At 43.4% G+C, this 22,400-nt stretch overlaps 1 protein-coding gene across 2 annotated transcripts in view; it reads right to left on the bottom strand.

Moving 5' to 3' along the window:
* Positions 1–9,818: 9,818 nt before the first annotated feature.
* Positions 9,819–22,400, bottom strand: part of GOSR1 (golgi SNAP receptor complex member 1) — a 34,776-nt gene continuing 22,194 nt past the window's right edge. For both annotated transcript variants that reach the window (XM_037069765.1, XM_037069766.1), the window contains exons 7-9: positions 21,671–21,700; positions 13,629–13,711; positions 9,819–11,752 (exon numbers count right to left, since the gene is read on the bottom strand). In XM_037069765.1, the coding sequence (XP_036925660.1) occupies positions 11,628–11,752; positions 13,629–13,711; positions 21,671–21,700 (238 nt within the window). In that variant the 3' untranslated portion in view covers positions 9,819–11,627. The remainder of the gene's footprint in view (positions 11,753–13,628; positions 13,712–21,670; positions 21,701–22,400) is intronic.

Here is a 22,400-nt window from a genome sequence, read left to right as displayed (position 1 = left end):
CAATTTAAACAATTAAAAATGCAGTATATGTGGGGTGAGAAATTAAGAGTCCTTTTCATCTATTACCTCCAGTCTGCTCATTCCCAAAGGCAACCAAGGGTTGGGAAGGCAACCATTCCCATATCCATACCATCCTGTTAATTAATGTCTATTACCAATATTCTATGCTTAAAATGGGGAAAATATTTTGACATTTCACCAAAAAAGACATATGAGGCCTGTTTAGAGGGTATCCAATGATTTAATATGAAAATAGAGACATTTATTAAAGACGATACAAGATACAAGAAACATTGTACACAGGACAATGACACCTCAGTCCCCTTTGGAGTAGGCACCGTGGGACCTCACACAGTTCTCCCAACCATCGTCAGCCTCCCTATCCTATTTTCCTGAATCTCATCAATGGTCTGAAATCTCATCCTTTTCAAAGGTGATTTTAGTGTTGGGAAAAGCCAGAAGTTGCAGGGCACCAAATGTAGGAGGGCTGAGTTGCCTGGGTGATTCGGTGTTTCATCAAAAGTTCTGCATGAGACATGATGCATGAGTGGGCATGTTGTTGTGATGAAGCTGCCAATCACCAGTTGCCCACCGCTGTGGCTTTTTCTGAATCATCCAAATAGTTTCCACAGAGAAACATTCAAGCTTCATGCAAAATTGGATGCAGATTCATTGCTTTACTCACTCAGTCATTTTGAATGCAATGGCCACACAGAACACATGCTCACTCAATGGTGTCGACAGCCCCCACTGACTAGTACAGTGAAGTCATCACTGTTCACGCATGTCCATTCCAGCCCACTCTTTTTGACCACCGGATTACATTGGTGTTATGCAAACTCTTCTCATTACATTAACAATGGCTGGAGTTTTTCTGGACAGACCTCGTATGTAGGTGAAAAACACATGCATGGCATTCAACACCATTCGTTATTAGGGAAATGCAAATTAAAACCACAGTGAGACATCACTATACACCCATGAGAGTAGCGAAAACTTCAAAGACATACCAAATGCTGATGAGGATGTGAATAAACAGGAATCCCCATAGACTAGATTGTGAAACGGTAGGCTTTGGAAAACAACTTGGCAAGTTCTTAAAAGGTTAAACGCACACACTTGCCAATTGGTTCAGTCATTCCACTCCTAGGTATTTCCCTAAGAGAAAAGGAAATGATGTCTGTACGTAGACATGGACATGAACGTTCATAACAACTTTGTTCGCAATGGCCCCCAGTCTGGGAACAACCCAAATGTCCAACAGCAGAGAAGTGGTTGGGCAAACTGTGTACATTCACACAATGGAACACTATTCAGCCATCAAAAAGGATGGTCTATTGGTATGCACAGCGGCGTGCATAAATCTCAAAATAATTGTGCTAAGAGAGAGGAGCCAGACCCACTCCAAAAGAGTACATGTTGTGTGATGCCATTTATATAAATGTTTAGAAAATTTGCACTCATCTAGAGTGAGAGGAAGCAGAGCAGTGGTTGTCCAGGGTGAGGGGGTGGGAAGGGGCTGCAGGAAGAGACTCACAAAGGGGCACAAGGAAAATTTGGAGGATGATGAATATATTCACTCTCTTGATTATGGTGGGCAAACTGTTCCCTTGAAATATATGGAGCTTCTTGTATGTCCATAGACCTGCTTTAAAAACAAATATACGTGCATGTGACGCATGCATATCATTTTCCCCACTTAACAACGGGTCTTGGAGACGATTCCGTTATCTGCCCATGGTAAGTTACCTTTCTTTTTAACAACTGAACAGTATTCCATGATATAAACTTACATAACTTAATTAGCCATCCTCCTTCAGATGGACATTGAGGCTACTTACAGTCTTTCTCTTCCAGTCAGTGCTGCTATGAACATCCTTACATGTCTTTTTACATCCATGAGATACATTTTTCAGAAGTGGAATTGCTGAGTCAAAGGTTCTGCGAATTCACGATTTTGATAGATGCTGTGTCACCGCCCTGTTTTCTCACTGGCTCAAGTCCTGCTGCTCGAAATGGAAGAGACGGTCCGTGCGGATTAAAGGGACAGCGAGTGGCTGAGTTCCACCAAGTGGGATTTCCTTGGTGGTCATCTCCCGTGAGCCCACAGTGCAGCCCGGGTTTGCAAGCCCCCTTTGTCTCCAAGCTCTCTTTGGCAGTAGTGCTGTCCCGAAACGATCAGGGGAAATCAGGCACCCTGTCCCGAGGCGCCCCCTCTTCCCCACCGATCTCAGGTTAAGGAAACGGAAGGGCTGGGCTGCCTGAAAACAGGGAAGCTGCGGGTACTGAGGAGCCACAGCACGTGCCAGACACTCGCTCCAAGTGTCACAAGCACTGCCCTCCATCGCAGGACAAGGGCGTCCTTCCCCTTGTCTCTCCCCTTCTCAGTGACTACGGAGCACCTACGATGCTCATTGATAGGGGTGGCGGGAGCACCGAGGAAAATAGGCGGCGAGGAGGAGGGGCAGGTCAGGAGGTCTTCCCAGAGGAAAGGCCATTTAAGTAGTCCTTTTTGTTTTTTCTAAAAAATTGAGGTGAAATTCACGTTACAGAAAATTCATCATTTTAAAGTGCACTTTTCTGTGGCATTTAGTACTTTCACAGTGTCGTGCAGCCACCACCTCTGTGTCATTCCAAAACATGTCATCGCCCCCAGAGGCGCTCCCGCACTAAGCAGTTGCTCCTCACAGGTAGGGTGAGCGTTTCCCAGGCCGCCTTTGAAAGACGCCATTCCTAAGGAGGGGATCTACAAAGGCCTTGTGACGTCAAGTCACTTGGGAGGGTGTGGATGTGTGTTGTGGGGAGAAGAAGGGAGGCAGGAAGGGAAAGGCAGGGCAAGGGCAGGAAGGATGATGCCGGCCGAGCCGGCTTCGGCCTACGCAGCTGGAGCCAGGCAGGGGAGGAAGGAGGAATCGGTGGCGTGGGACCCACGTGAGCAACGTCCATCCCGGGAGGGACTTGTCAACTTCCGTATGAATTTGGTGTGAGCGGTGTCTCAGCCTTGGCACCACTGATGAGCGTTTGCCGCTGGATAATCCCTTCCTGTGGGGGCCGTCCTTTGCTCTGCAGGACATCTAACAGCATCTCTGGCCTCTGCCTACTAACAGCCAGTAGAACCCACCTCCCCCTGCCCCACCTGTTATGACAGACAAAGATATCTCCGGGCCTCGCTAAATGTCCCTGGGGAGGGGCAAAGTTGGCCCCAGTCGAGACCCCTGGGTGGGCAAAGCTCGTGGTGCTATGGGAGGCACCTCCCCCACCAACCACCAACTGCCTACCCTGAGCCTATGGAGACAACAGGACATGGGGTGGGACCATCTCTGGGATTTGGGTTCCAAGCTTACAAACAAGCAAATGAGTGTTTAATGTTTGTGGCATTATTTTACTCCTTCCTCTATTTACTCAGCAAACAGAAAGGCCTACTATGTGCCAAGTACTGAGAAAACCATCACAGGGAGGAGTTACTGACGGATTTAACACCTCATTCTTTCAGCTCCCCACCCTCACAAAGGAGATGGCAGCATTCTGAGAGCTGGGACTCATCCTGGAAGGTGGGGGCGGGGGGAAGGGTGGAGGAAGGAAGGTGGGAAGACTGAGGGAGTTGTGAGGAGTTTCCTGGGGAGGCTGTGGAAGACTGACTGGGAGGTGGTAGGAAGCCAGGGGGTCGCTGGTGTCTGCTGGTGCCTTGCTCCCTGCTAGTTAGTGTCCCAGTTCCTGGAGTGCTCCTGGGAGTGGCAGGACCTCAAGGGAATGGCTGTGGGGTGAGGTGTACTAGGGAGGCCAAATCCCTGGCCCGGGAGCCCCTTGGCTAAGATCCCTGTGCCCAAGGGTGACATGGAAGCAGAGCAGCCAGTGGCTTCAGGAGGACATGGGCTCAGACAGTGAGCATATCAGTGGCGTCTGGCGTGGATTGAGCACCTGTCCCAAATGTTCTGGTCTGTGAAAGACTTCTGGGAGCTTCGTACAACCCAAGGGGCAAAGGGAAGGAGATTCAATTATGACCAAGGCTTTTTTTGTTTTTGCTAAGTTCGGCAGGATAGGCGCTCTGAACCAGATTCAACTGAATTTAGAGAGTTACATGATGGTTTCGGCATAAAATTCATTGTATTGCTCAGGATACAAAGATGAACAGATCCCTGCCCTGGCTCTTCAGGGATTTGCAGTCTTAATGGAAACCCCTCGCCCCTACATTACTTACTGAGAACATTCTGAGGAATCACGTACCGTTGTAATCTTTTATTCAATTTGATTTCTACGACTGCATCAAGTTGCTAGAGTCCGTTTTGCAGACGAGTGATTTAGTGATTGTCCACAGCCTGAAAGCAGCAGATTCAGCGCCAGAATGCACGACTTTGGACTCCAAGCCCGATTCTTTTCACTGCTGACCGCAGTTCATGGGGGCGAGGAAACTCCAGGCCGGCAAAGGGCAGCTGGCGGCTATCAGGAGTACAGTGAGTCCCCACTCCACGTTGATACAATGTGACTTTAAGCAAATGATGTATAACCAAACCAGCTTTACCACAGGCTAATTGATATTAAGAAGAGTTAACTTGCTATGGCATCCTTCAAGGTCATAATGAAGCGACACGGAACAAAATGACGTTATTTGAGGACCTGCTGTGCTTTGATCTCTTGGCCTTCTTACCTGAAAAGGACAATCCCATCTCGCTAAGTGAACAGGGTTTTGTTGTTTGTATGTGTGGAGTATGCACATACACACATGCACTTACACATGTGTATGAAGCAACGTGCCAGCCGAGGCTTCCATGCGGTAACTCACGGTAGCACACTGGCATAGGCAATCGGGAGCTGCCAGGCATCCTCGTGCAGGGCAATGAGGGGTTGGGAGTTGTTTAGGAAGATGCACCACAGAGCTACATGCAGGGCGGGTTGAGAGGGTCAGATGAGAGGCAGGGCGCTCGGGTCAGGGGCTGGCAGTTACACGCAAGCCCAATAACAAACAACAGGGACCCTGCAGCTGTGGGACAAGCAACGTGGGACAGAAGGAAATGGAGAGGACTGAGCACTTATTCCAGGGTGAAAAATGCAAAATGCCAGATTGTCAGCATTATCCATAAGAGGGAGAACTGTAAGAATGAAGTGCTGCACGCATTTAGAGATGACCTGTCACTTTGGGCGAAATGATGTTCAAACAATACATACTGGCACTGACTGACAAGTAGCTCCCAGCCCTTCTTCCCTGCTCCCCCTGAATCTGTAAGCAATTTCATTAGCAAAGGACCAATCAGATGTTTGAACATTTCTAAAAGATGTATAGTAACTAAGAGAAAGTGACTGTTTCCTAAGAGCTTTGTATCTCAAAGGAGGGAAGATGATCAGGGCAAGCACAGATCAGGGTAACAAATTACAAGGTAATTTTACAAGGGTGAGGAGAACACTGCCAAGGGTTGCTGGATCCCTCTAAGCAGAAAGCTAGACTTTCAGCACCCAATCTTCTTAGCTTTTATTTGTTTTTTCATATAGTTTATTGATTATGCCATTACAGTTGTTCTATTCCCCCCGCCTTCATTCCCCTCCACCCTGCACACCCCCTCCCCCACCATTCCCCCTTTAGTTCATGTCCATGTGTCGTAAGCTCTTTAGCTACATATCCCATACTATTCTTGCCCTCCCCCTATTTTCTACCTACCATCAATGTTATTTTTTCCTCTGTACCTTCTCCCCACTTCTCTTCCCACTCCCCTGTTGCTAACCCTCTATGTGATCTCCATTTCTATGGTTCTGCTCCTGATCTAGCTGTCCTCTTAGTTTGCTTTTGTTTTAGGTGTGGTTGTTAATAACTGTGAGTTTGCTGTCCAATCTTCTTAGCTTTTAAGCGCCTTCAGAGAGTAAGTAATAAAGAGCTTTGCAAGTCTGCCAAGGGGGGAAGCTTAGCCAAGTAGAGCGGAAGGCATTGGGTGAAAGTGCCTCCGTCCCTCTCTGTTCCAACTCAGCCAGCAAATCTGCATCGTCTCCTGGCTTTTGCTTTAGAGAAATGAGAGAAAATGTCCTGATAGCAAGTAACTTCAGTGAGATTCTCCAGCCACCCGTGTTTGTTTTTTTTAAAAAATATTTTATTTATTTATTTTTAGAGAGAGGGGAAGAGAAGGAGAAAGAGAGGGAGAGAAACATCAATCTGTGGTTGCCTCTCACACACCTGCACCAGGGACCTGGCCTGCAACCCAGGCATGTGCCCTGACTGGGATTCGAACCAGTGACCCTTCAGTTCATAGCCCGTGCTCAATCCACTGAGCTACACCAGCCAGGGCTCCAGCCACCCGGTTTTACTTCTAGGCATCTCTGATATCAGACAAGGCACAATGGTGCAGAGCCTTGGATCCTTTCCCAAGGAAAGGCTGGGTCCAGTAGGGGCAGCAGCCTGTTGGAGCCCATCCACCTGGGACACGCACCACCACCCTAGTGTGGGTGGCACTGACTGAGGACCTGGGCTGAGATGCTCGGTCCGTCGTCTCTACCAAGGTCTCTGCAGTTCTAAACTGGAAGGTACACACTTGGGCTGTAAATCTGGTTTCAAGTAAAGCCACTGGAAAAAACATTTTCTACAAATTGACTGCATTAGTTTTTTAAAGCGATTTACAAATGAGTCCGTTTTATTAAGCATTTGTCTGGTGGTTAGCCTTCCTTGAAAATAATCAAGACAGAGCTTTAAATAGATTCTAAATGTATGGCCTTTGAGCAGGCAAAATTGGTGGTTCTTTATAGGTTCTCTCCTTTTCATACAGCATGACTTAAAATGCATTTAGTGAAACTATCACAAGACTTGTTGGCAACAAAGAGCCCTGAAGATTGAAATCCTTGCTTTACTGTTTACTCCGTTTTTGAGCAAATTACTTAATCCTTATGGGCTTGTTTCCTTCCCTGTGAGAACAGGAGGCTACCTCACTAGGTGAGGGCTACGTGGACGTGTGCACACACAGGGCTGGCCACGTACACGTGAGGTACCGCCCCCCCCCCCGGAAGAGGCGGTACTTTAGGGGCCATGTGAGTGGACAGGAGGAAAAAGCCCTGGGGGTGGCAGGACAGAAAGGACAGTGTGGTCGGATGAAAAGGATGCAGGGGCGATGGAAGTCACTGCTAACAAGGACAGGGTTTTTTGGGTGACAGAATGTTCTAAAGTGGCGCTGGTTGCACAATATACTAAAACCCATCAGTACATTTTTTAAAAAGGGTGAATTATATCTTGATTACACCATTATTTTAAAAAAGGGTCCAGAAAACATAAGGACATTGGAAAGGTAATAAGAAATGGGGAATTTCCAAGTTTTCTGGTGGGGTAGAGGGCCCAGTTCTGATCTATAGGGTAAAAAGTCATTATTTAGGAGGGGCGGGAACATCTTTCTTGCCAAATTCGAAGTTTTACATTCTCACCATTCCTTCTGAAGTTTCATTTTGATAAGCGATTTCTCCTTCACTTCTTGAGCTAAGTTATCAGTGGAATATTCACATGTTTTGGAAGAGAAGGTGATGGATCTTCAGTTCCAGAACTGTTTTACCCCAGGTCGTGGGACCTCATGAGAAATACTTACCAAAACCAAAGACTTCACATTCACTACCCCAAAGTGCCTTGATGGTACTATTCCAAAACAAACAGCCATAGGCACAACGATTTAGGTTTCTAATTTATTATTAAATTACATAACAAAGCTTCTTCTATACAGTCAGAAAATGCACATTTAGAGGAGAAAATTAAATACAAATACGATTAAACTGGTTCCAAGAAGCCATTTTAAAAGCAAAAACTTAGAAAGTGCATTTGCAATAGATTTTTAAAAACACGTATTGGCATTTTTCATGAGAAAACATCTTCCATTGTGGGGAAGTGTGACTGGAATTGATTTCCCTCCCTAAGAGCTAACGGGGTGGCAATAAATGCAAATACTTTGATACTAAAGTGAGACCTTGCATATAAAGAAAATGAGAAAGATCTATCAAGACATGGCTCCGCTTTGTCTTGGCTTCTTATCCAATTGACATTAAGAGTTACTTGTTCCGTCCTGGCCGGGTGGCTCAGTCGGAGTGCTGTCCCGTACACCGAAAGGTTGCAGGTTCGATTCCCAATCTGGGCACACACCCAGGTTGTGGGTTTGTCCCTGGTTGGGGCATGTATGGGAACTGATTGATGTTTCTCTCTCTCTCTCTCAAAAAAAAAAAATCAGCAAACATCCTCAGTGAGGATTAAAGAGTCACTTGTTCCTTCCTCATTTTCTTTTCTTCTATAAAACTTAAGGATATACAGATTTATAAAGGAGTAACAAAGATTAGTGTATAAAGATCATCATGTAAAGTTTTGCATCTTCTGGAGACCAGGCTAGACCACCCCTAGCTCAAAAGACTGGAATGCAACCCCTTTTTCTGAGTAGAATCCACTTGTTCTTTAGTTACATTTGCCACAAAGGTCAGTGTAACACTAGCCATGGCCATTTATCCTCATTGGCTTAATATTGCAAGTTAGAAAACCCAATTTCCAAGAAATCTAATGGCCATGATCAATACTAATGATCAGACATAAAGTATTAGAAACCAGAATGCCGGTCCAGTTATTTAAAGTCCTTTTCACCAAGTTGAGATTATTAGCAGTGAAATAGAAAATTAATGGTGGGAATGTAAGTCCAAGGTGCCTCAATTCCAGAGGCCAAAAGGCTCAAACATGTCCATTTTTCTATTCAGATGTATTCAGCATCCAAGAGGAAAGAACTAAAGTAAAGCTATTTGGTTCTAGGTACAGAAAGTGCCCTCATGATGTCTCTCCTCACCGTCTCCATGCTCGGGTCTGAGTGCGGGCTGGTCTGGGAGACGGCATTCTCTGCCAAGGGAATTTTGGTTCAAAGGAGAGCAGACAGTGGAGAAGGAAGGCCCTTTTCTAACATTAGACAAAGGGTGAGCAACGCAGGTTGCAGGGAATCCTTCAACATCCAACAGAACCATAAATGAGAACGTAGAGGCAGCCAGGACAGGGTGACTAAAGCACTTGGATATTTTGGCTTGAACTTCGGTAACAGATTTACAAATTTTTACTAAAGTTACCAGCATACATTAAAACAAAACCTCAGAAGTGTACCTTTTGAAATTTTCTGCCTTTATGTTGCCATGGGTTTCCACACTTTTTGTGAAATGGAAAGTTTTGAGCGGTTACAAAAAAGATCCCAAAAGGAACGATCATTATATGAGACAATGGCTGGGGGAGACACGTCCCCTGAGAGGCAACGTCTGGAACCAGGACCAGAAAGTTCTTCTCTCTGACAGCTATGAGGGGAGCTTCATAGCTTCACTGCTGGCTCCTGAGCCTGGCAACAGGTCTTTAAGGACAGCAAAACAGAAAAGAAAAACCCAAGACGATTAAAAAAGTTACGTGAAATGGAATCGAAAGACTTCTTAGGTCAGCCACCTGGGACCCACATAGAGCCCACCGGTAAGCGGCACACTTCTAGTCCCGGCTCTAGGTTTTCTCTCTCAAACGAGGGAACCAAAAGCGGAAAAGAGAAGCGCGGGCCTCGCTGACCTGCGCTGGGCCCGTCACCTCCCTGTGGGCCGCGGCACCGGGAGCTCAGTCAGGCCTGACACCAACAGCGCACTTCTTCAACTTCCTTGGAAGGACTGGCTTCTTTATCTTCGTAAAGAAAGTAACCAACACAACTCTGTTACTTCACTTAAGCAGAGCCCTAATGAAAAGGCTCAACCGTCATCAGAAGTGTTTGCTTCCGTGGCTGCAGCTAGATCAGCTCGGGCCTAGTTTTACTGTCACACGACCGGCTTCAGTGAACGCACCAAATAATCAGACCAGTGAAAAAGACTGGCAGTATAATTAAATAAATAATTTTATTTATGGTACTTCAGATTTTATAAATGCCAACTATATAGCAACCAAAGTCCCATATATGCTAGCTGAGGTACAACCACCAAGCAAGGCCCTCTGAAAAATCACAGATGATAAAGTGTCGGGGAGAAAAGCTGTCCTCCCACCAGAGAACTGAACAAACGGACTTCCCCATCCTTGAGGGCTCGCACTGGGAAAACTTAAACTCTCTCTTAAGGGCAGCCCCAATCAACCACTGATCAATCAACCCATATTGAGAAAAATAAAACCCATAGTTAAAAAAAAATCAAATTCCTTTCATACCCAGAACATAATAAAACTTTGACACCAGAATGAAAAACGTCTCAGTCTCTGCGTCAGACCGCGGGTTCGCCTGCCCACCGGCCTGTCCACCGGCGTCCGCCGACGCGCTAACACGTAGTCACGACTGACACGGTAACCCCGTTACTCCCGGTGGCACAGTCTGAAGCCAATGCTGTAAACGCTGCACCAGACTCCAACGGTGAAAAGCAGCCTCCCTTCGGGGTGAGGGGTGCAGGTGCTGGGAGCCTCCGAACCATCTGTGGTAGTTTGGTTAGACCAGTAATGAACGCGCGGAGACTGAGAAATGGTTAAACCTGAAAAGAATTCGGTGGGTGGTTTCAAGTTCTGTCACCGCCCAGGGATGACAACAGAAGACGGGCAGATACAGATTCTGTCACACATCTTCAATAGCAAAACCATTCTCTGGATGTTCGGAAAAGCTTAACATACTTGGAATGAAGAGATTTTCACAGAACACAGAATTCCTGTTACCTCAGGTGGTAATTTTTAAAACACCTGCTCATAAACGGCAGGGCATTTACAAACGGAATTCTCCAAACGGTGAGCCCTCCATCGATGTCTCTTTTTGGGTGGCCTGTTCACTACGAGATCTCCCTGAGGACCGCGCAGCCCCCTCCCTCAGCCACCAGTGTGACCCCCGACTCGATCAGGAATGGGTGGGGGCACCGACAGACGCTGGCTGGCAGTTTCTTCTGTCCTGGTAGAACTAAGATTTCATTTTCTCATAGTAATGAAAATTATCCCAACTGAAGAAATAAACAATAACTGACTCCTTAAAAAAAAGCCTGTCATTCCTGATATTTTTCCAGCAATAGTTAACCCCAGTGTGCACATGATTAAAAAAAAGAAAGAACAATGCGTTTTTGCAGTGTTTCTTATTTGAGACCACCTCAAATTACATCCCCTCGCTTTGAGTTGGCCTGTCAGCATCTCAAAGAAATGGAATTTTCCTTGAATACTAAAAGAGCTGACACAGAGAGGAAATTTATCAAGAAATGACTTGTGATTTTTCATCATGAATATAAAATAAAAGGACAAGAACTGTTTTTATTCACAACCCAGTCTGGCAGCTAAAAGGAAAGCAGTCTTTGGATAGAAAGAGGCCTGTTTTCTGAGGAGTCAGTTGGCTCTAAGACCTGGCTTTGTCATCAGCCTCCAACACTGTCACTGAAGCACAGACAACCTCTTTCTGATTGGTTTACTTACCTCTGGGGGAGACAAAAGCAACACAAAACCTTTTCTTATTTTTCTTTTTTTTTAAACTAAAAACAGAAGGAAGTATGTGTTAGAAAAAACAGCACAGGAAAACTGTGGCTTCTGCTCAACCTGACCCTGTCCCAGATCCAGCAGCATCAGTCCTGAACAATCCTGCCGGGCTGGCTGACAGTCGATGTCTCCTTCCTCCTTCTCCGCATTCCAGACCAGGGCCCGAAAGTGCTGGCTGTCCAGAGTCCCTGGAGACGTCCCGTCAATGGAAAGCGTACAGCAGCAACAGGATGGTACAGACCCCAACAATGCCGCCCAGGATGAGCGAGTCTCGCCGCTTCCTAAGGTTGATTCGCTGGATCAGGCTGTTCACAGCAGGAAAACGATCTTTGGGGATTCTTTATTAAGGTCATATTTGGAAGCTTCTGTAGTGAAAAAGTCATAGAAATCACACACATGGAGATCAGGAGAACCAGAAACAGTAAGTAACAGGGAGAAAGTTGCACTGAGGGAGTGCAGTATTTAGCAAACACAGATGCCCCGGCCCCTGACAAATCCAGGTGTCACAGTGCACTGCAGCCCACAAGTCTGAGCACAAAAATCAACAGAGAAAGGGGAAGAAGAAAATAATAACAAGGACAGCTACTATGCATTAAGGGGTTACTGCTAGGCTTCAGGTCAGGTGGTCAGAAACAGAGGACCCTGCAGGGAAGCGTATGTGCAGCCATGCCCAACCCCCCCATTCCATCCGAGTGCTCCTCCTCTCTCTCTCCCCTGATCCTCATCCTCCCCCCCTGACCAACACACACAGAGACTCTCTTTATTCCTTCTCTCAGGAGACTGACAAGTTTTGCCAGAGGGTTTTGAAGCCTAGCATCCCTCTGCCGCCAGGCACACATCTGGCCTCAGGCCTGGCCAGGGAGAGCTCGCCCCCTGGCCAGTGACTGGGCTGGGAATAGGCAGTGACTCAAGCTGGGGTCAACCACAGTCCTCTTGGGGCGTTTCTCACAGCTGTTGGAAGAGACACCCTTTTCCCACGGGGAGCTGAACCGACAGGAGGTGACTTTTCCGGTCCTCTCTCCCACTGTGAGGAGAAGACCCGCCGGAAAGCGAGGCCAACACACAGGAGCACAGAAGTAGGTGGTGGAGCAGGTAGGGGAGCAGAGAGGAAGCACAGATTCTTGATAATAAAATCTGAGGCCCTGAATCCAGCCATATCGTATTCTACCCCCAGATTTTACAGATATATGAATAAATTAATACCCTCCCTTTCTCCCTTAAGTCAGCCTGAATTCAGTTTCTACTACTACCTCTCTATGGGGTCCTGACTAATTTACACCCATTTTATTTGATTTTTAACACACATTCTTTTGAAATGATTGTAATTTTTGTGATGATAAAATGAGATAAACTGTATGGCCTTACATAAAATATAACTAATTTTGGATGTGTGGTTTCAGAACAAAATTCACACACACAAAAAAAGGAAAATACCAACACACTTCAGAATGTTCTTTCTCCTAAGCAACTAAGGTATCAAACTAAAAGTGACTTTAAATTATCCAAGATGAGAAGATACTAAACTTTTGAAAATTATATTGGTCCTTTCCCACCTAGTAACTGGGGAAGGAAACTTTTCCTCCTAAAAGGCTTAATTTCTTAGTACACAAAAGGTTTCAGAGCTGCAGGCTTATCAGTTGCCCTGCTGGGTTTCTCAGAGGTAACCCAACACTCGTTCAACTTGGGGGAGTGAATCTGCCCTCGAGTTCAGCCTGTACACAGCAAGTCACAACGAAATACTCTGCGAGCAGTTACAACTCATCTACGCATACGTCTGTCTCCTTCTTTCCCCCTTAAGCATCTGCCATGGACTTATTCTCCAAACTGAAAATATTAAAAGAATATAATTTATAATGCTTAGGTAAGAATAATGCATACTGTGGCGTTCTAACAATGATATGAAAGCTTTTGAAGAGTAAAACAGTTTTGTGCACAATTTGGAAATTCACATCTATGATTTTTTTCACAATCTAACAATAATAAACTCCTAGTGTGCAATCTTTTAGAAATGGCACTAAGCAACACGCACTTTGACGAAGTGGGGTGAAGGGTGCATCTGTGCTGTGTGATCAGTGATGGCCTCTGCCCTACTGATGATGGCGGCCAGCTGGCTGGGGGTGCGGGGGCCCTGTGAGAGGAAAGCACACACTCGGCTCATTCCCCTTCAAAGCAGCCACAGATTTCAACCTTTCTGAAAGGATACTGGCCAAAGTGTTCATTTTGCTCTGAATCGACTTCAACATTCCTCTCTGTGAAGTCATATTTTCTTTCGTTGCCATAGCAATGCTGCAAGAGAAAAAGGGAAGATCATTTAAGATGATCTACATGGACCCATCACACCCTTACAAGTGAACAGTAAACTAAGGTGAACAACACCATCTTGAAAAGCACTGGGCAGGATAAATGAATCACTTCCCAAGTCACCTGCCCATTGTCCTTTTTCTAAATGACCACTACATCCCCAGTCCTATCCTCCGGCATCTTTTTGGGAAAGCCATGTCCTGTGTTTTTCCCCCCTCAAAGTAACAAATGAAATAAGACAGTAACAGACAAATTACATACTGTAAGAGCTTCTTAAAATGGTTATATAAGGGATCAACTACTGCAATATCCTTAATCAGGAAAAACTGTTGAAGGGGAAATAGGGAATTATAATCATAAAAATAGAACCAAAAGTGTAACATATCACAAAACTTATGTACAACCAGACCCCAATTTATCAAAAGATTATGTTCCAAAAGTCTACTTGAGAACCAACCAAGCAAATTTCAGGACACAAATGCAATGCAACATTATGCTGGATTTCTAAGCCAGGTGACAAGGTTATTAAGCAACTTGAGAGAGAAGGAAAAGTTACTGCAGAGTACAGTCTCTTCCATGTAACCACTTGAATGTTCTTTTAAAAAAGAATCTCAGTTAATATCTTTTTGTTATCAATGGCAAGATTATTAACTTTGAACAGTCTTCTGTCCCCGGACAGTAAAATTCTACAGGGCAGGGTCAGTGTCCACCTTTACAGGCAACACACGCCACGGTGCTGGCAGAACAGACACACAGACCAATGAACAGAACTGAGAACCCAGAAATGCAACCACAGGTGTGTGGGCAAATGATTTTTGACAAAGGAGCCAGATACACAATGGAGAAAGAAAGTCTCTTCAATAAATGGATCTGAGAGAACTGGAAAGCCACATGCAAAAGAATGAAAGTAGATTAGTTTGTTCCCCTGCACAAACACTAATTCAAAATGAATCGAAGACCTAAATAGAAGATTTGAAACAACAAAGCAGAGAGGAAGATATAGGTACTAAATTTATGGACCTGGGTTAAAGAGAAGGTTTTATGAATGTGACCCCAAAGGCAAGGGAAGTGAGGGCAAAAATAAATGAACAGGACTATATCAAACTAAAAAGCGTCTGCACAGCAAAACAAACTGACAACAGAATAAAAAGGCCACCAGCGAATGGGAGATGATATCTGCAAACAACTCCAACAAGGGGTTAATATCCACTATCCATAAAGAACTCACACATTCCACACCAAACAAACAATCCAATTAAAACATGGGCAGAGACCTGAACACACACCTCTCCAAAGACATACAAATGGCCATCAGATATATGAAAAGATATTCAGCTTCACTACCTATTAGGGAGATGCAAATCAAAGCTACAATGAGACACCATCTTGCAGCTGCTAGAACAGCTATTATCAACAAGACAAGTAATAACAGGTGTTGGAGAGGTTGTGGAGAAAAAGAACCCTCATTCACTGCTGGTGGAATGTAAACTGGTACAACCAGCATGGAAAACAGTATGGCGGTTCCTCAAAAAACTAAAAATGGAGCCCTGACCAGTGTGGCTCAGTTGGTTGGGCAATATCCCACAAAGTGAGAAGTCACTGGTTCGATTCCTGGTCAGGGCACGTGCCTGGGTTGCTGTGATGGGTCTCAGGTCCGGATGCCCACAAAAGCGGCACCAGGGAGAGGCAACCAGTTGATGTCTCTCTCACATCGATGTTTCTCTCCCTCTCTTTCTCCCTCCCTTTCCCTCTTTCTAAAAATAAACAAACAAAATCTTTTTAAAAACCCTAAAAATAAAGTTACTGCATGACTCCGCAATCCCTCTTTTGGGTTATCTACCTGAAACACTTGAATACACTTACTTGCAAAGGTGTATGCACCCCTATGTTCACTACGGAGTTATTCACGGTGGCCAAGACATGGAGACAACTGAAGTGTCCTTCGACAGAGGACTGGATAAAGCAGATGTGAAACATGTATACAATGGAATACTACTCAGCCACAAGAAAAGACGAAATACTGCCACTTGTGACGACATGGATGGACCTTGAGAATATCATGCTAAGATAAGTGTGAAATAAGTCAGCGTGAAATAAGTCAGTCAGAAAAAGCTAAGAACCATATGATTTTATTCATATGTGGGATATAAAATGGAAACTCATGGACACAGATGTCAACAGTATGGTGGTTACCAGAGGGAAGAGGAATAGAGTGTAGTAAAGGGTACATGGGGCAATTATATAGTGACAGAAGATGATTTGACTTTAGGGCACAGGCATACAATGCAACATACAGATCACGTGCCATAGAAATGCACACTTGAAACCTATATGCCCCTATTAACTAACACCACCTCAGTAAATTTAATAACATTTTTTAAAAAGCAACAGGAAATAGAACATTCTTGAGCAATTCTGAAAATATCTGAAACATTAATAAAAAAAAAAGCCTGTTGCTTCAGAAGAGATTCTGGGAAGATGATGGTCAGGGCACAAATTCCTGACCTCATCTGCGGCCCGATTACCCCACGCAGGAACACAAGAACAAAGGCAGAGTGCCGTGGCAGTCCCTCTGAGGTCCAAAGTTCTCTTGAGACTACCAAGGGAAGAAAGCCAGCGAGGGCTACCCTGCTACACGCTCTCAAGCGAGGGCAGAACCAGGGAACTGATGGCAGGGCAGACAGATTGTTCCTCCAGCCTCAGGCAAAGACCTACATTTCACTGTGATTCCGAGGAGCCCGAGAAGAGACAGGGCTGCAGTGACAAACTGAACAGCGCCCAGTCCCTGAAGCGGGACAAGAACTGCCACATACAGGCAGGAGACGTGTAAACAGAGAGCTCATGGTCTTCCAGTTGCTGGGAGGAAAAACTGCCGGGCCACTGACTACCACCCGGTATGTCCCGCTACAGGGTCTCTAAGGGCCTGCCGTAGGGGGACTGGTGGAAAACATTTTTGGACAGGCAAGACTTGGTATCCTATTGCAGGAAAATGCTAGAGAGAGTACCCTAAGCAAATGACAAATGAATCAACACTGAAATTTCCAGATTTGGGAAGGCAAAGAAGAAACAAAAGTATATAAGAAGATACATAAATGGATGGATATTTATTGCAACATTATTTGGAGGAGCGAAAACCAGAACAAAGAAAGCCTTGTTTGGAATAGTAAAAGACAAAACATGGGAAGTAACACTGGAATGGTTTAGTAGATTATGGTATAATCACATGAAATAATATTTGGTTATTAAAAACAATGAGTTGGGCCCTGGCTGGTGTAGCTGAGTGGATTGAGTGAGGGCCTGCGAACCATGCAATCGCGGTTCGATTCCCAGTCAGGGAACATGCCTGGGTTGCAGGCCAGTTCCTGGTTCCTGGCATGGGACGCAAGAGAGGCAACCATACATTGATATTTCTCTCTCTCTCTCTCCTTCCCTTCCCCTCTAAGATAAATAAATAAAATCTTAAAAAAAAGATTTAAAACAACAACAACGAGTTGGTATTAATCCTACTAACCTGAACAGATGCTTGTGATATACTAAGTGATTAAAGCAATCCAGAGAATGTGTAAATAAGAGTCTTTTTTTTAATTTTAGGAAAGAAAAATTTTGTGTGTATTTGTATGAAAGTAAGAAAGGTATCAGATACACAGCAGTCAGTTAACACAGGGTGTGTCAGGGGAAGAAATGGAGGGCACCAGCAGGATGAACCTTGTGTATTTACAGAACTGTTTAACCTGTTACAATGAGAACGTTGTACCTTTACAATATATAAACATCTAATAAGGAAAATTAGAGGAATTCCACCTGAGTGATTAAGAAATGTCAGTAACATCACCAGCACCAAGTCTACTACCGTTATTCACCTCAGTACCACTGGGAGTCAAGTCATTATTAGTAAAGATTTTCTCCAGAGCCTACAAAAGCTCAAGAATTCACGGGATCAGGTGTATCTGAGGGCAGGAGTGCGGAACAGGGGTAAAAATGGAAGTTTGTGAAAATTTGTACAAAGAATCGTCAGACCCTAGGCTACCTCCCCCAAACCATGCAGTCAGATGGCTGCCTCCCGGTTCAGGAGAAGAGACCTAGAGGACCGACATTTTGATGTCCCCCGTGGAACAGCCAGTCCTTCCTGGCCACCCACTCAGAGGCCTGGCACTCAGCAAGTCCCACCACCGGGCACCCAGAATGAGCTTCCAATCACTGGATTTTGGAGCCTCACCATTAAATACGAACCAAGAATCAAGAATCACCAGATACTCGAGGGGAGCCACTAACAAAAAGGGCAGAGATCTAAAGAAACCAACCAGCAAACAGAAAAGTGAGTCTGAGGAAAGAGAGGCAATAAAGGAAGCTGAGGAAACTCTAAAATCAACAAAATGAGTAAACCTCCCAGAAAGGAGAAAAACTGGTAAGTGGAAACAGAGAAAAGGTAAGAAAAGGAACTGAACAAGAGTTTCCGGATTATAAGGGCCTACACCAAAAGCTTTAGTACAACAGACTGAAAAAGATGCATACTTAAGCCCATCACGGTACGGTTAAAGACAAACAAAAATCCAGGGGAAAAGGGATGATCTCAAAAACCTTCAGACAGAAAAAAGCTTATCATATACAAAGGACCAGAAATTTTAATTGACATTGGACTTAAAAAGCAATACTGGAAACAATGCCTTCAAAATTTCAAAATGATTTCAACCTAGAATTCTATACACAACGAACCAGAGTGTGGGTAGAACAGAGACATTTTTAGAGGTGAGTGTGGGAGAAGTCCATAAAATTTACCTCCTGTTCTCTCGCAGGAGGCCCCTAAAAGACAAAGTCCAGCATAATATGGGGATAAACTAAGAAGATGAAAGACAGCAAATCCAAGAAACAGGTGATCTGATAAAGGAAATCAGTTTAGGATAACGGTGAAAGAACATCCCAGAACATGCCAGGACTGAGTACTACCAGGCTCAGAGAACAAGATTAGAGAACGAGGCAGGCAATGTCAACTTTATAATACATGGAATTTTAGATCCAAAACCACAAAAAGCACAGTAAGAGTCAAACTCAAAATGTCCTTTATGCTGTTAGTTCTTTCTTTTTTAAGATTTTATTTATTTATTTATCTTTAGAGGGGAAGGAGAGAGGGAGAGAAACATCAATGTATGGTCGCCTTTCGTGTGTCCCCTGCTGGGAGTTGGCCTGCAACCCAGGCATGTGCCCTGACTGGGAATTGAACCTCGATCCTCTTGTTCGGCAGGCCTGTGCTATGCCGTTAGTTCTTATTCATCATTTTGCAGTTTAAGTGTCTATCTATGACAGCATGTGATACATTTAAAATGTGGTTATTTTAAAATAAATTTACAGGATATTTCAAAATTGACCTTATGGTCTTGCATAAAGTAACAGAATTCAAAACTGGGCTGAGTAATGAGGCCTATCTTTGAATCATTTTATGCTTTTGTTTTTTAAACTGAGACTATTACCAACTCCTGTGCACTTTGACTTAGAAGTAGATAGAGAAGATTAAACAATAATTTCTGCAGAGCACTTTGTATCCCTTGGAGAATGGATATCATCACCATCCATCAGGTTATTCTGTTGTTGAATATGCACGACTCCTGGCACCGCACAAAGCGTATCTAGACACACCTTCCCACCTCGTACCATTAGTTAGAGTCAAGCCGAGTGAAATCTGGGCTGTTGATACTTCAAGGGTCAAATACTAAGAGATAAAACATAGGCTCCGAATAATATATAATGCTTTTAAAAGAATAAATCACTGATGTGCTTACTGGAACTTCAGCTTTCTTACCTATTTTGTGAACTACTCAGACACGTATTTTTTCAACAAAAGACAGTACCAGTTACACAGTTAAAGCTAAAGAATGTAAAATATTAAAATATAATTTTCAATAAATTGATGCTAAAGTTTACAATAAGTTGTGTACTTTTAAAATGTATCTCCAAAAGAAAAAAGTAAATTTTTACACATATAGAATATGTAAAAATAATTGACACTTAAAAATCATCCATAAGTAATATTATCATCCATAAGTAACCGTAACTAGGTTTATATTCAGTGAAATTTAAAGTGATACCTATCATATCTTGACACAGAGGGCACTACTGAAATAAAAGACCTTCTAATGCCACATTTTCCGTTTTTTAATTAGCAAAATAACAGTGGCAGTGACTCAGTGGTTCTCAAATGCTCCTATCCTGTGTGGCACTCCAAATTTGTTTACTCAGACACCAACCTTTAAATAGGCCCATGTTGAATTTAAAAGCTTAATTAAGGCAGCCTGGCCCTAGAAGATCAGGCAGAAAGAAGAGGAAATAAAAGGAAGAAAAAAAGGAAAAGGGCTACAAGGAAACTAAAAATCTGTGGCAAAAGGGGATCTGACTCCATGGGCTGATGAAAGGGAAAGGAAGCGTCGCAAGGAGACCCTCTAGTTGACGAGCAGGCAATTCCGTCAAAGCTACCGAAGTTCAGATGGAAAACCCAAGTGTGTGCAACTTAAAATTCCCAGATGTAAAACTGTGTATCATAAAACATTATAATTGATTAAGGTTATTATTAAATAACAGAAACATTATAACCCACTGAATAAAATGAGAATCCATGAGTCCATATCAATACATGGGATAAATATGTAGGCTATGAACACTGAAATAGGGGCAAACGGGCATCATTTCTGCAACGTATTTTCAAGTAGTTCAGGGAAATAAATCACGAAAAAGCAAATGTAGCAAAATGTTAACATTTGGGGAATCTAGTAAAGGGTATATGGGAATCCTGTGTACTACTGAAGTCTTCTGAAATCTGAAATGGTATCAAATAAAAAGTAGAAAGAATGCATTAATAATAAGCTACCATTTACAGATTACCTAGTACTGGCCAGGCACTGCACCAGCCATTTGACTCATATTATCTTTAATCTTCACAACACTCTTTTAGGGTAGGTATTCCCATCAATCCCATGTTTTTAAACACATAATAAAATGGAGGCCCCAGGTAACTTACTCAAGAACAGAGGTCTAATAATAGGGCAGCCAGGGTTCAAAGCAAATCACACTCCAAGGCGTGTTCTCTGTACAAGAGTCAGGGCAGTGGTGGTTCAGGGCAGTGGTGGTTCAGGTCTCCCTGGAGTCAGGGAGACCCAGATTCTCCAATATCACTTATTTGTCCTGTGGCCAGAGGTATAGCACTAATCTTAATTTCTTTTTTGTTTTGGAGACAGATACCTAATTGGTCAGCGTGTATCTCATAGGTTACTGAGGAGATTAAATAAACGAAGCAGGTAAGGCACCTGAGCACCACGCCCAGCCTACGGTAAGAACCCCGGTGTCGCTGCTGCCGCCGCCATGCACTCCCATCTGCCCCTCCTGAAAAGCAACGCTTCAGATGCTACTGAATTCCAGAGTGCAGAGACCGCACCTGGCCAACTTACTTTCTTACTGTCATAACATAGGTATTTAAAAATCCATTAAACCTAGAGAATCAAGCAGTTCAAACCAAAAAATAAATGTTCCTTCCTGAAGCAACAAACTACTTCAATGTTATCACAGAGAATACTAAATATTACCAACACAGATTTTCTATAGCTATTCAAACTAAGTCTACATAAATGGTACAAGTAAGACATTTACCAAGTCACATGTTTAAGACTGTTTTCCATTAAAAAATGAGAATAAAAAGATGGAGTCTGAAAAAACTGAATATAAATTAATCAGAAAAATCAACCTAGGTAAAATAGCCTAATTCTAGTATTTCTGGAAACAAATATTTTGGGCTTCAAATGTCTCTTATAAGGAAAAGATATAGTAAAAATATATTATGACGTTATTAAAGTCCCATCTTTAAGGGGGGTGAATTAACTTTAAATATACGGTTAACCTGATTTGTTCATTTATGTGCAAACAAAATAACTACAATAAAGTAAAACAAAAAACTATTCCTACCTTATCGTCTCTTCTATCAGACGATCTGAGCTGCAATAAAAAAAATTCAAATTCTGGAATTATTAAAAGCACATTTAAAACTTGTACTTAACTTTTCTATATTTTCCAGGTAGATTAATTTTCTGCCATTTATTAAACAGAATACCCAGACTTTTGAAAGCATATGAAGATGATTCTGGACTCTGAAATAAGTTTAATTTATTTACATATATAATTTTCATCTTACTTTTATTTGTTGGCTTAAACCTATTTCTTTCACAGAGAAGCTTAAAATCAGAACTGTTTTAATGTCAGTATAAATAAGTGAAATTTCTTTAATCTAGATAGCTCAAAAGTTGTCCCTATTACCTATTCTAAGCTTAAGAGTTACAACCAACTTTTTAAGACAGGACAGGCAAATACAGTTCTGATGCGCATAAGCAATAATTATTTACACCTTAAAGTTCCTTCCTTTTTTGGGAAACTAAACCAAATCTCAGCGTATCATGCTTCAGAATCTGAATAAAGAAACCGAGTGCTCCCTTGATCTGTGAAGTGTGTACCTTTATGTATCACACCCCACAAAACCGTTTCAGGGAGGAATTTATAGGTAGCTAACTTTGGTAAAGGGGTACTTTTGCAACAAAAGTAGGGGAAAATGTCCAGGTATCTGGACCCACTCGGCACGGTGCACAGTGCACAGCAGGCACTCAAATAAACACCTGCATATTTTCCCAAGTACTTTTTTTCA

Source organism: Sturnira hondurensis, unplaced genomic scaffold, assembly GCF_014824575.4.
Source record: "Sturnira hondurensis isolate 20B ecotype Veracruz unplaced genomic scaffold, ASM1482457v3 Scaffold0018728, whole genome shotgun sequence".
NCBI lineage: Eukaryota > Metazoa > Chordata > Mammalia > Chiroptera > Phyllostomidae > Sturnira > Sturnira hondurensis.
This window is presented reverse-complemented; position numbering and strand designations above follow the sequence as displayed.